Here is a 14,149-nt window from a genome sequence, read left to right as displayed (position 1 = left end):
GAGTCAGAGGGCTGATGTTGGGCCTGAGATTCTGCATTTTTAATGAGCTCCCAGGTGATGCTAATGTGTCAGGTCCTCAGACTACACTTTGGGTAGTGAGGACTTTGAAGAAGAAATGAGAGTGGTTAAAACTCCTGGGCATTTATCTGGAAAAGATGAGAACTCTAATTCAAAAAGACATATGCACCCACAAAGTTCATAGCAGCACTATTTACAATAGCCAAGACATGGAAGCAACCTAAATGTCTATCGACAGATGAGTGGATAAAGAAGATGTGATATACATGTATGTGTGTGTGTGTATATGTATATACATATACACACACACACAATGGAATACTACTCAGCCATTAAAAAGTATGAAATAATGCCATTTGCAGCAACATGGATGGACCTAGAGATCATCATACTAAGTGAAGAAAGTCAGACAGAGAAAGACAAACACCATATGATATCACATATGTGGAATCTAAAAAATTAATACAAATGAACATATTTACAAAACAGAAAGAGACTCACAGACATAGAAAACAAATTTATGGTTACCAAAGGTAAAGGAGGGGAGGGATAAATTAGGAGCTTGGGATTAGCAGCTAAAACTACTATATATAAAATAGATAAACAAGGACCTACTGTAGAGCACAGGGAACTATATTCAGTATCTTGTAATAACCTATAATGGAAAAGAATCTGAAAAAGAATACATATATATATAATTGAATCACTTTGCTGTACACCAGAAACTAACACAACATTGCAAATTAACTATATTTCAACTAAAAAAGAAATGAGAATGGTAAAAAGAATTGGGGCAGGAACTATCAGTTTCAATGACAATCACGTATAGAAGTTTGGGGAAGGAACTGAGACAAGTCCAGCCTTGTGTCCAACTCCTTTCTAGCTTTCATTTGTTTCATAGGAAGTCCCAGGGCATGGAGGGAAGATTCCAGCTCTGAGACTGGACAGTCCTGGGTTACCGTCCTGTCTCCACCTCTTCACAGCACTGCGGCTTTGGGCAATTCATGTACTCTGTCTAAATCTCATTCCTGCATATTGTAGGATCATTGGCTAACCTGTCTGGCTTATAGAAAATAATCAGCAAATGATAGGCATTCTAGATTGGCTGGCCCAACCTCATTTCCAAGCCCTTTCTATTTGCCTATTTCTACTATACAGGTGTAAATGTTTACACAATAGACCAAAATGACCTTGCTTGCCTAGCCTTTCATGCAGGTGGCAGAGTTATGGTCAAGGACATGCCCACGGAAGTCCCTGGCAGGAGGCTGGGGGTGGGGCAGGAGCCAGGAGACTACTCCTTATACAAAGGCACAGCCTGATAGGCAGAAGCCCTTGGCTGTCCGACCTTCATTCCTCTTTCTGTCTGCACAGCAGATACGAGTCCTGGTGCAGCAGGTGTCTTACGACCACCAGCTGACAAGTGTGAGGATGGCAAACAGCAGGTTAGGACAGGCGGGCAGAATGGCAAAAAGAGCCAGAGGGCCCCCCAGTCTTGCTGCATGGTTGTTCCAACCATGGGCTTCCCAGCTCCAGACTCTTAAAAATATGAGAAGAATAAGCCCTTACTCTTTAAGCTCATGTTAGGTTTTCAGGTTCCAGTAGCTAAATGCATTTCATATCTAATTACTTAGTGCAGGTATTCATTACTATTGTTTTCTTCTGAAGCCGCTTAGTAACAGGAAAAGGCAGGTGTGGTCTAAACTTTTGCCAGTTTACTTACTTATGCCAACCTGCCAAAAGCTAGACTCCCAAGAAACGTCACTGCACTGAGTCCTGACCTGTATTACCACCGAGGATCACGTGGAAAGCTTCACACATCAACCCCCACATTCTCCAGGCAAATATGAAGGGCCCACTTTCTAGAAATGGTCATTGGAATGTCCCAGGTCTGCGGCTGAATAACCCAGTGTCAACCATCACTTCAAGCCAAATCTGGGGCACCCTACAAGACATAACCAAAAATGACTGCATGAGGCCCTGTGCCTGAAAACACAAGGCACGAGTTATTACACTCCGCTGCTTTGAATGGAAAACCAAATTAGCACAGTGAATGAACTGCTGTGGGAAAAGTTTGGAAAATTGAGATGCATGCCACTGGGTGCAGAGGACAGGAACGTTTTTTATTTTATTATTTTATTAAAAAATTTTTTAATAAATTTTTTTTACTATTTATTTATTTATTATTTTTTAAATGTTTTCATTTAATTTAATTTTGTTTTACAGGAACTTTTAAAACAAGCTCAGCACTGTCACAGGAGCAAAGGCCCTTCCATCACGGGAACCCATCAGCGAGTTTTACTCAGTGTCTATTATGCGCAGGGAGGCCCAGGAGGAAGGGAAAGGGAGGTGAAGCAGTCTGCCAACTTCAGGGCCTTCCCTGGTGTGGGAAAGACAATCAGAAGGGTTAAGCCAGCAGCGAGGCACCTCAGGGTCTAAGGGAAGGACCCTCACTCTGACCTAAGGTGGTTCAGACAAGTGGCTACAAAGATGTGGGATTTTCATGGTAAACAGAGGTAACAAAGATGTTCCATGTGAGGGAAAATGGGAGGACCTAGGTATGGAGTAAAAACAAAAGTGTGACTTTTATTAGCTGAGCGTGAACAGAACATCCTGGCTTGTCCAGAAACTTCCGGGAGGTGAGAAGGTGGCATGGGGTTTAGAAAGTGGATTGTGGAGAGCGTCACAAGCTGATTCTTAAGTAACCGGAACTTCAGACCTACTCATGTGAACTAAGAGCATTTCGGTTTGGGGGTTAAAAGAGGAAATGCCCTCTTGCTCCTCCCCATGTGGCCTTTCCTCTGTGCACGATTGCCCTGGTGTCTGCCTACCTGGGACCAAACCACCTCCTCCTTATATAAGGACATCAGTTTGACTGGATTAAGTTCCACCCTAATAGCCTCATTTTACCTTAATCACCTCTTCAAAGGCTCTGTATACAAATGCAGTCACATTGTGAGGTCCGGGGGGGTTAGGACTTCAACACATGAATGTAGAAGGGACAACACTCAGTCCATAACTGTCCCCAGATCAGAAACTTGGAATTCATCAAGTCCTCCTCTTCCCTCATCTCCTGTTGCCAAGGGCTACCTGTCTGTCCTAACTCTCAACTCTATCCCCACACCATCCAAACTCCTCAGAAAGACATAACAAAATCTTCAAGTTTTAAGCCACGCCTCCTACGCCTTTTATAATGTACTCCTGGGCAAAGGTCGGCTCTTTGTTATCTCATCTCCCGCAATCAACATCCCTTCCTGTCCGTTTACCAAACTCCACTCCTCCTTGACGAGCTGCTTCAGCGTCATTTGCCCTGTGAAGCCCTCCTGGATGCTGCTCCAATTCTTGCTGGCCTGACACTGTCTTTTTATCTTGTCTGGGAGGAATTTACCATTTCTGTCACTCTGCTGACACTGAACATACTACATAGCAAATACTGAATCTCTGTTCCTCAGAAGACCATGAGCTCTTTGGAGAGACAAAAAAAAAAAATACCTCCCAATAAAAAGAATGTATACTCTGGAGTTTGACTGTATGAGCGTAAATCCTGGTTCTACCATTTTTTACTATGTCAACTTTGTCAAGTTACTCCAATTTATGAGTAAATCAAAATGGGAATAATTCCTATTTCATAGGGTTATAATGAAAAGCAAATGAAGTAATCCATCAGTCTGAAACAAAGGATCAATAAGCTAGCTATTTTTATAAAACATTTGGAATTTAACAATGACCACAACTCTCTTCTATTGAGTGTATTCCATGTGCTTTGTGATTTGCATATATTATTTCTTATAAACCTAAGATAAGTGTAGACATGTATGATTACCCCATTTTATAAGTGAAGGAACTTAGTCTCTGGGAGGGTAAACAGCGTGCCTAAGGCCTAACAGCCCGTGTGTGCAGAACCAGGATTCAAGCTGTGGTTCAGATGATCCAAAACATACTGTCTCCATTTTGAAATCTACAGACAATAATTCAATCCTGAAGGCAGACTGGCAGCTCAATAAACATTTTTTGAATTGTTTAACTCATTATTAACCCACTTTTACATTATACTGAAGTTTCAAATAAAACCCAAAACAGTGTAGGTATTAATGATAAGTTTTTTTTTAAACAGAAGTACAGTTTATATCTCTCAAACGAAGTCCATCATATGAGCCTTGGTAGGCAATTAATCTAATTCACATGAGCCCTATTTCTAGAGCTTAGATGAGCTTCAGGGATACATTTGCAAGAAATGCTGTATCAGGTCACATCAGGCCACATGCTCACCCACAGTTTCCTAGTGCTAAGATACAATACTGCTCCAATTACATAGTGACATTTTAAGAGTTTTCCAGCACATCTTGAAGTTCTAAAAATACCATACACTAAGGTGTGCCTTTCCTGAAAGACATGCCATTAATTGGTGAATTTTAAAGTATTTTACCCTATTAAGAGCAGGTAAAAAAAGAGAAATATATATCTAAGTATTTTTCATGATCACGACCATTTTATAACCACTGGCTTACAAGAGTTACTCTGCCTCTATTAAAATATTTCATACTTTTGTGGGACATTCATAACTTAGCAACAGAAAAAGAATATTCTTGAGTATTCAGTATATATTAGAAATAATACTTAATTTTATAGGAAATAATCATTTGAGGAACAGAGTCATAAAGCTGTATGAAGATTTAGGGACTTGCTATCAAATACTTCAACATTTCTAAAATGTACTCTATACAGTTCACATTAAAAGTGATTTTTGATGTTTCTTTCTTTAAACCCTACAAGAGATAGTCTCTGTATTTTATGTCTTCTCTAAACAATATTGGACTATGATTAAGTATAGTTTCATACATTTATTTAAATAGAAGTGTAAAACCCATTTTTTTATGATGAAACTTTGGATGAGAATAATTGTTACTGGTTCCACAGAGTGTTTAAACACGTACCTCCACCCCTCAAATGACAGGTGCAACCTCTCCTGGGAAAGCAGCTCTGCTAGTGGAACACACCTGGCCTATGACTCCTTTACTCAGTTCTTCCCAGGGCGAGAGGTGGAATTGATATGATGGAGTTCGGCGGGAGATGTCGGCAGGTAGGGGTGGCCCTTCCTCTTTCTTGGGAGCAGGTGCCTTTAGGGGGCACCTGTTCTGCTCTGGTCCTCCAAGCTTTAAGTTACACCGTGGGGAGCTCTGTCTCTGCCCCAGTATTAGCAGCTGGGAGGTCACGCTGCCTAAATCTGGGCTCACAATGAGGAAGCCCATCGGCTGCAGGTACATGCCACGCTCTCTGCTACCAGTTTGATCAGAAATAAAGGTGATACGTTGACCTCCCATCTGCCTTAATCTTACTTCTTTCTCAGTTGGTTCAGGACTTGGGTGGGGAAAAGAAGTATTTGTATCGAGCTCTTTCAAGCCCCAAATGAATAAGTATATTATACTCCTTTTATCCACTGCAGTTTTCCAAGAGGGGGAATCCCCCATCTACAGACACAAGGAATATAAGACAATGGTGATGACCGAAATTACATAAAACCATCAGCTATGGTCTTCATGTTCAATGCAGGGCAGGTTGCTTAAACTGCCCCCTTGGAAGCAAAAAAAAAAAAAAAGCCATAATTTCTTTCTAAAGATAGTTTTATATACCTATCTATGCACATAAGTGAGCATACATAATATATACACACATATATCTAATAACTAAATAATAATGTTATTCAAATATCCTTACTGCAACATAATAAGAAATATACTTGGTCTTTGTCCCCTGTTCCCAGCACACAACTCTATAACCCTTGGAATCTCTGGAGAGGAGAGGGTCTTTTTTTATGAAAATGAATGTTTTGGTGACAGTGGGGAAGGGGCAGGTGCCCCCTAGATGGCTCCAGCTTGGGAGCTCATTGCCAGAAAGACCAAGGTAAGGTTAGAGGGTTGGAATTTTTAGCTTCCCCCATGCTGAACTTCTTGGGAGGAGAGTGGGGCTAAAGAATGAGCTGATCTCCAGTGGCCAATGATACAATCAATCACGCCTACACAACGAAGCCACCATAAGAACTCCCACAGAACAAAGGACTGGGAAAGTTGATGTACACGGATTGGTGCCAGGAGGGTGGCACACCCAGAGGGCCCAAGGCAGCCCCTTACCCCTCCTTCCCTCTGCTGCCCTACGCATCTCTTCCCCCTGGCTGTTTCCGAGTTATATCCTTTTTAATAACGTAAGTAAAGTGTTTCTTATAACTGTGGAGACTGATGCCATCTCTGGATAGTGTCAAAACTGAATTAAATTACAAGACACCCAGCTGGGGTCGGGAGAGTCATAGAAATGCTTGTTAGTTTGGGAAAAAAAATCTACGTTTGGTATTAGAAGTGTTCTGAGTCAGTACAGTTCATACTTAACCTTTTGTTTTCCTATAAAACCAAAGAGGAAAGTAAAAACAGAAACCAAAACTGTGCACACTGATCTCCACACTTTCTCTTCTCTCACTGGACATGACATTTGCTCTAATATCCAAGTAACTATCATTGTCAGACTGCTCGCCCCTGCCCCTTGTGTATGTAGAATATGCCACAGTATTTAGTCATGCAAATACACAAGAAAATGGGGAGGCATTTGCAAACAGTTCAAATGACAGACGTTGGAGGTGGGGGCATCAAATCATGATGGTTCTCCACCTGTGTTGTCATTTCAAGAGGCATAATGTATTTGAAACACACATAGAGTTTTAAAAAGACATGGCTGTTGAAAGGTCAAATAGCTGGTTCCCATAAAGAATTTATCAGATAGGAATCCCCACAATAACAGTTGCTTTTTTTCTGGTCACTAAAATATCTAATCCAACGTCTGTTTCAATGTAATAATGTAGCGTTTTTTTCAGTGTTCATTTTTGTCTGCTTACATGAATGCAGGGAACTTCCTAATCAGCTATAAACAGAAGATATAAAGTGAGCAATATAAAATCTTCGGATCCTTTAGAGATCATTGAAAAGCTTGTTTATGTCTTAAAACAAATGATTATACTGCTACTTAAGACAAGACACAGATACACATTTGTAATGATCCACTCTAACAAGCACCAGGGTTCTGAATTTTGTATTTAACGTTAAACCTTGCACTTTGCAGTTTTGAGCTACAGCACTTGAGGGGAAACGGAGAGCTGTATTTTTAATCATACCATTTTAACTTCACTTATTGCTATTAATTTATTTTTTTCCCCAATAAAACAAGTTGATGTGTCTCTTTATATTCTGAGAAACTGTTTTCCTATCTTCATCCCATTTGGATAGGAATACAGACTTCTGGTTCCCGTCAAATGAGTCTTTATTACAAAGAGAGGAATGCAAATTTGTGAGAGTCTGTGATTTTGGAATAGGCACCAAATCCAGACTGCTAACAGTTATGAATATTTATCAGTTGCTGTTATTAAGAAGATATTTTTTCCCTCCTGGAGTTTTTGAGTAAACAATTTCAAAATGTTACTCCATCTGTCAATGTTTTCTGAAAACAGTACAAACCTTCTTTTTTATCTTCTGGAGTAATCTTCACTTTCGTATCTGTTATATCTTTGAAGGAGGCCAGAAAAAGAACCACATCTCCTTTCTCATTCTTTATGGGGACAATATCCAACAGGCACCAAAATGGAGACCCTGCAATGATAATAAAAGTACAAATCAACCACGGCCTCGTGTTTTTCCTATGAGAATCAAATCATTAGCGGTACAGTTAATAAAGTCCTCACTGTTTTCTTCTATCCCACAACTCCCCCCCAAAATCTTAAAAATGTCAGTTTTTAGATTCCATAAATGTCTAACCCAAATGCATATCTCTTCGTTTCCAAGTGAAGTGCTTTCTCTGAAAATAAGGCAGTATTTTAAACAAAAACACTTGTCTGTGCTGAGATATTTCTGCTGACATTGCTCAAATTGTCTTTTTTTCTTTGAATGTATTGATGTGGAAGCATTCCACTTTATGAAATTTTGCCCCATCCCACCCCCAGCACACACTGGTTCCTAAATAAAGACCTTTGTTTGCTATGAGTTTGCTAGAGGTTTATTTAGTCAATTTAAAGATCAATGCTTTGTGCACCAGAATGGCTAAAATGAAAAAAGATGGAAAATAACCAAGTTTGGGGAAGGATGGACAGCTACTTGAACTCTCCTACACTGCAGACTGGTTGCAGATTAGTGCATGGACTTTAAACACTGTTTGGTAGTATTAAAATCTATTCTCACAATGTAACATGGTACAGCAAGGTGAATGAGTAATATACAATAATTGACAATCGAATGGATGAATATAACATAATGGTGAGCAAAAGTAGCCAGACACAGAGGAGCAGGTCCATTTAAATTAAATACAAAAACAGGCAAAAATAATCTAGGGTGTTAATCAGTTAATGGTCACCTCGGGGAGACTGTGATTAAAAGAGGACACAGATGGGGGAGTTCTGAGAGGTTGGTCCAGTTTCATTTTATGACCTTTCTGTTCAGGTTTTGAAAACACATCAAACTCTACACTTATGCTCTGTGTGTTTTTCAGTATATATGTTTTATTTCAAGAACATATTTTTAAAAGTGATAATCAAGTTCAATTCTATTTTTTGAGCAAAAGAACCATGAGAGAAACCATTGGTAGACCCAAGTTCAAACCTAAGGTTTCTATTTTGAAATGTTTTTATATATTTTAAAATACATATTTTTAAAATATATTAAACCTCCTGTACTAGATTTCCTATCAAAAAGCATTACTGAGCAGAAACACTTGAAAATGATGCAAAAGTTATTGTCTAAGAACTAGATTGTTAATCTATTCACACATAACTTTTCCTTCACTTTTCTTTCGATGGGAAAAAAAACTTTAATAATGCGAATTTCCATCTTGTTTGGGAGTTGATTTCAAAGCTGGGTATAAAACAAAGATAACAGAGAATCAGAAATCTCTGCTATTTTAACTTGTTTTGTATATACTGTATTAGACCCCACAATTTCCAACACAGCTGATGAATCCATCCAGCCTCGGAATCGATCATTTTTTCTTCATTTGAACACCAGATGAAACAGTTGATTTGTATTTAGGGCCCATTTGACATAAAAATCATCTTTTATTATAGCTGCTACTGTACTTTTTGAAAAGTGTGGTTAAACACACATGCAATAAATGTGTGTGTGATGCGCTTCTACTTGTAAAGTGTGCACTGAGTGTCTGTCTGCTCCCTGACACCCCCTGATTGTCTGGAGTCATGATTTCCTTCTCGCTCTTTTGACTCAGACCTATGGTTTCTGTTCCTTCATCTTCCCCAGTATCTCTGCCACAGCAATCCCATCTCGATCCCGCATCACAGGCTCCAGAAGACCTAGGATCTCACCACGGCTCCGGCATTCACTGGCCACGTGACCCCGAGGAAATCCGCTCACCTCTCTGGGACTCAGTTCCCTCTACTGTAATAGTCTCACATTCTTCTGTCCAGGGGTAGCTTCAGTAGCCCAAGAACGTGGCATAATAAGTCAACTCTACTGTCTGTGACTAATGAGGAAGCCTCATAAATGAGCCGTGTCCCTGGCCCAGCACTGCTGTTCTGGTCATCCCAGGGCGGCTTTGACTTTCAGTTTTTTCTACGGCCACCATTTCAAGTTGGGGGCCATTTTCACTAAGGCCATAGCCCTGGAAGAAACAAAAAGACACACTGGGCGGAGCTGTCAGTCAGACCCTAGATAGCGGGGACTTGGAGACTAGCCCGAGTCTAATATTTCGGTTCACGTTCTAATCTTTGTCAATTACCTTTCAGGAACGTCACCCAAATCAGAAAAGAGGCCATTAATTGTCCTGAAAATCCATTTGACCTATGCACTCAGATAAGCATCATTGCTGTCCCCACAGAGCCTTCGCACAGGTGCACTGGTGCATTTTGAGAGCCCAAAGCATAAAATGAGGCAAAGGCCAAGGAAACAGCTGCCAGCAGGACAATACTCTCCCATCAGCCCTGACGCACAGGTGTCACTGCATTTTGTGTCCTGGAAAAGTGCGAAAATCACTCTGAACTTTGTCTTTTAAGTTACAGTGAGATGTGGTCTTTGACATAGTATAAATGCAGTAAAACTTCATTAATATGGGTCCCTCTAAATTCAAATTTTGTAAAGAGTTGGCATGAACTAGGTTAATGTCAACCTTCCATTGCTTACATGACAAAAAAAAAGTGTATTAGGGAAAGTATGTAAGAGACATGTAGCCTATTTTGTTCCTTCCTTTCCTCCTTCCTCCCTCCCTCCCTCCCTCCCTCTTTTCCTTTTTTCTTTCTTCTTTCAGCTGCTCCTTCATATTCATCCACACCAACTTCCTTCCAAATATGGCTTTGGCTTTGGGTACCTCTAAAGTTAGACAGCAAAGCATAAGCCACTCACTTCTTCTAGATAAAGAGGATAGATGCCAAAACCTACCAATCAGGTTCAAAGCAAGGCTCTTCACGCTTAATTTGCTCACTTATCCTTCCCTTCCCTGCTGTCTTCAATCCCTCCGCCCCGCCCTCCGACAAAATCTCCAACCTTGCTTGACTGTAATAACTCAAAGCACTTCCCCCGGGGTCTGCCTCGTCCTCTCTCAGCCATCAGCACAATGATGATCACGCAGCATCTTTCAGTCCACAGCAAATCAGCCCTGGTACCATAAATCCATCTTAGCGTTAAGGGGGTACCATAAATCCATCTTAGCGTTAAGGGGGGAGGCTGAAAATCCCTCAGCCTCACAACCCAGACATGGGAAGGATTCTCAAAAGCAGGGTTAGAGGGCAGTAATCTTGTGTCAGTTTTGACTCCCTCTGTATATAGCAGCAGTAATTAGCATGTGGGTTGAAATCTGCCAGGATTTAAGTTAATAACACCTCTAATTTCCATGGATAAATACAATTCTTGGGGGGAGAAAACAGGGTTTATACCCTACATGGTAAAATGTATTTTTGGAATTGCAAAATAATTACACAGAGTTTAAATCTGGCGGAATATCCCACGTCTCCGTTGTCGGTACTTTTTCTTGATTGGGAAACAAGGGTGTGAGAGAATTTGACCTGCTAATAGTTACAGCTGAAAGACACATACTTTCCTTAGGCCCCTCCCCCACAAAGATTATGTTTGGCAATAAGCAAAAACTAACGATAAGGTTTCCAGTGGTAGTTCACGGTTTAATAACTTAATATGAGGAGGTACAGACAGAAAGAAGACAGAGTCGTGAATAGTCCCCTTCCCTGCCGGGATGAGACACACGTTGTATTTCTCAACATAACGCAGCAGTGGGAAGTGGGCTGGGGACCCTTTGCATGGCATGCTCCTGGTATCAAGCAGGGTTTTGATTGGATCTTAAAGGATAAATACTCACGACCTTTAGTTTTTGAACTGATGACTCTGATAGTGTAACATCCGGAGTGTTTCCAGCGTCTGGATCACATGACCTCAACACTTTTAGGCGCGCCTCATATGTCACAGTAAATCCGACGGGTCCTGTTCTCTATAACTGTTGTCTCAGTGCTACATACTCAATGGCGTGAGGACAGGTTGGGCAGTTTTTAGAAATTAGTCCAGGAGGTATAACATTGAGGGGGAGAGGGTGTGGGACAGGGGCTGCGGGTGTGTCAACAAGCCACCAGGGGGCTGCATGGTGGACCCTCGAGTCCATAACACACAGAGTGGGGCAGTGAGGAGCAGCTCAGGTGAGTCTCCACCGAGTGCCAGTGGCTCCTCCTCTTTATCACAGCTGCTCCCGCCTCATCCTGGCCCCAACCATCACTTACCCACTCTTCAAAGGTGTTCTCTCTGCCTTTAGTTTTCTTCCCGTTGCTTCCAATCATCCGTGAAAAGACAGGGTCCTGATTAAAAACCCCTAATGGTTTTTCACTGCTCACTTAGAACATAAGCAGAAGCAAAAGTCCAGACTCTCTCAATATGGAATGTCCACTCTCACAAAACCAGGGAGCAAAACAGGAATGGGGTGGGTAGGGTGAAGGGATGAACTAAATAAGAGTCATGCTGAAAAGGTGGGGGAGTCCCGGGGGGGCACCCAGAGCTGCATGGGAGACAAGCCCCCCAGCAGCCTCCCTCGCTCTTCCCAGTGTTTGTACTGTATGAAGCCACAAAAGCAATGATTCTCTCGTGAAATACCAGGTAAAGGCTTCACCTGATCTGTAGGGAGCAACTCTGCCAAGGACCATCCATCTGCAGTGCAGCCTATGTGCATTTCAGATCTTTGCTCAGTCCCCAGTGAATGTGCCTTGGGCAGACACCCCACTTCCAGATGCCCCAGGAGCATAATGAACCAAAGTACAGTGCACAGGGGCCCCGGGAACCTTGTGCAGGAGAGTGGGGCTGGTGGGAGGTGAACTGAACCGGCTGGAGGCCTCCCTGAGCTGAGCAGCGGCTAAGGACCCCTCTTATTTCAATGTTTAATGAAAAATTAGCATCTCACAAAGCAATGTGTTTTCAGTTTGTTTCTGTGTAAAAGAAAAAGGGTGGCAGAAGACACACAACTGTTCACCGTGGTGACTTGGGGGATTCAAGTCTCCTTTACTTTCTTTCCTTCTCAGATGCTTGTTTTCAGTTTTGCTAGAATAAACACGAAGGAATATATAGTGGGTTCTGGCAAGTCTAGAGATGTGAAGGCAACAATCAAAGGAGTTCAGGACTAGGTGGCAGGAGTGATGAGGTCACATTTCTGGGGAGATGACTTTGTACATATTCTTCATGTTTTAAGTTCTAACAGGTGTTCCGTTTCCAACTATGAGAAAGTTCCATGTTAAGTTAGGGTAACAAAAATAAAAGAGGGAAAGAGAAAAGAAAAAAAGAAAGGAAAGGAGAGATACAAATCAACTGATGCTTACTGAACTGAAATAGGCCAAGGTTTTCTTCCCCTTCCTCTTTCTACTTTGTTCCAAGTTCCCTCTCTCCCTAATTAAAGTACTTAATTCCTCTCCCAGAAGTATGCATAGGCATCTCTCAAAAATCTCTAACAATTAGGAACAAGATGAGCTTGGGAGCTTGAGATCCAAAGCATATCTCCAAGATGTGCTTTAGTCAATAGTTCCAGCATCCTTGCTCAACAAATCATTGACTGGGTTTTTGACCAGTAGAGCTGTTACTTGCTCTAAGAAAACCAAACTGCTTCTGATGAGAAACAGATCATTCTTACCTACAACGGAAAGGATTTTTCACATGCAGTTAGCCACAGATTCCTCCGGGGTAGGTTTAGAGGAGGAGCCAGAACAAAACTGGTTCAGACCAGTGAGAAACAGAGATAAGGAGTTCCTGACTGGACAGTGTACCCAGGATAGCTGTCACTTGCTAAGAATCATCATGCCACATGTTTTATATGAATCGTGCCTAAACTTCTCATTGATCAACCTGACCAATATTTTACAAACGTTACTGTATTTTACAAGTGTGGAATCTGAGAAGTCTAGTACTTTCTTCCGGGTCACACAGCTGCTGAGTGTCCAAGAGCGGAATTTAAACACAGGCCTGAGTCTGATTTCTAATTCTGCCTTACTATAATGTTCTGGGCACACTGTTTTAGAAACTCAGTTTCACTACCGTTTAGTCTTTCTTTCTACCCATGCTGTAGGACACGATGATGCATATTCTTAAAATGTCATATTGTAAGAGAGAAAAGTTACCTAAACCCTTTGGATAATCAACAAATTTCCTGCTCAACCCCAGAATAAGAGTAGTCTCTATTTGAAAGAAGATTCATTTGCTTTGGTTTTAGGTGGAAATACCTCCTTCATTTAGGTAAACACAGCTCCAGGTCTTAAATTTGCTTCAGTCGGTATCCAATGAGACAATGGGATCTGAAAACCACCCCCAGTGATGCAGTCATTAAGGCTTCATTATGTGATGTTTGTAGGCGTGGTTACCTGAGTTGTTAATGTAGGTAGCATCATATTCTGACCTCACTCACAAAGCCTTTGCCCGACCCCTTCTCCCCGTCTGTTTCTGCCTCTTTCCTAGAAATGGTGGTGTCGGTAGCAATATTAGCTCTCGGTAGGACACGTAGCGACATCTCCTGCACGCATCTCTTCTAGGACGGGAAATAACAAAGAGAACTGAGCCCAAATCAGCTCTGAGCCACGGCTCTCTCTTTCAACGATGCTCTAGGGGAAAGAAGGCCAGACGTG

The 14,149-nt window shown here is 41.5% G+C and overlaps 1 protein-coding gene across 5 annotated transcripts in view; it reads right to left on the bottom strand.

The window, feature by feature from the left end:
• Positions 1-14,149, bottom strand: part of KCNH8 (potassium voltage-gated channel subfamily H member 8) — a 353,661-nt gene that overhangs the window by 202,968 nt on the left and 136,544 nt on the right. For all 5 annotated transcript variants that reach the window (XM_072946938.1, XM_072947009.1, XM_072947108.1 and 2 more), the window contains one exon: positions 7,512-7,643. In XM_072946938.1, coding sequence (XP_072803039.1) covers positions 7,512-7,643 — 132 coding nt within the window. The remainder of the gene's footprint in view (positions 1-7,511; positions 7,644-14,149) is intronic.

This window comes from Vicugna pacos, chromosome 1 (assembly GCF_048564905.1).
Source record: "Vicugna pacos chromosome 1, VicPac4, whole genome shotgun sequence".
Taxonomy (NCBI): Eukaryota; Metazoa; Chordata; class Mammalia; order Artiodactyla; family Camelidae; genus Vicugna; species Vicugna pacos.
This window is presented reverse-complemented; position numbering and strand designations above follow the sequence as displayed.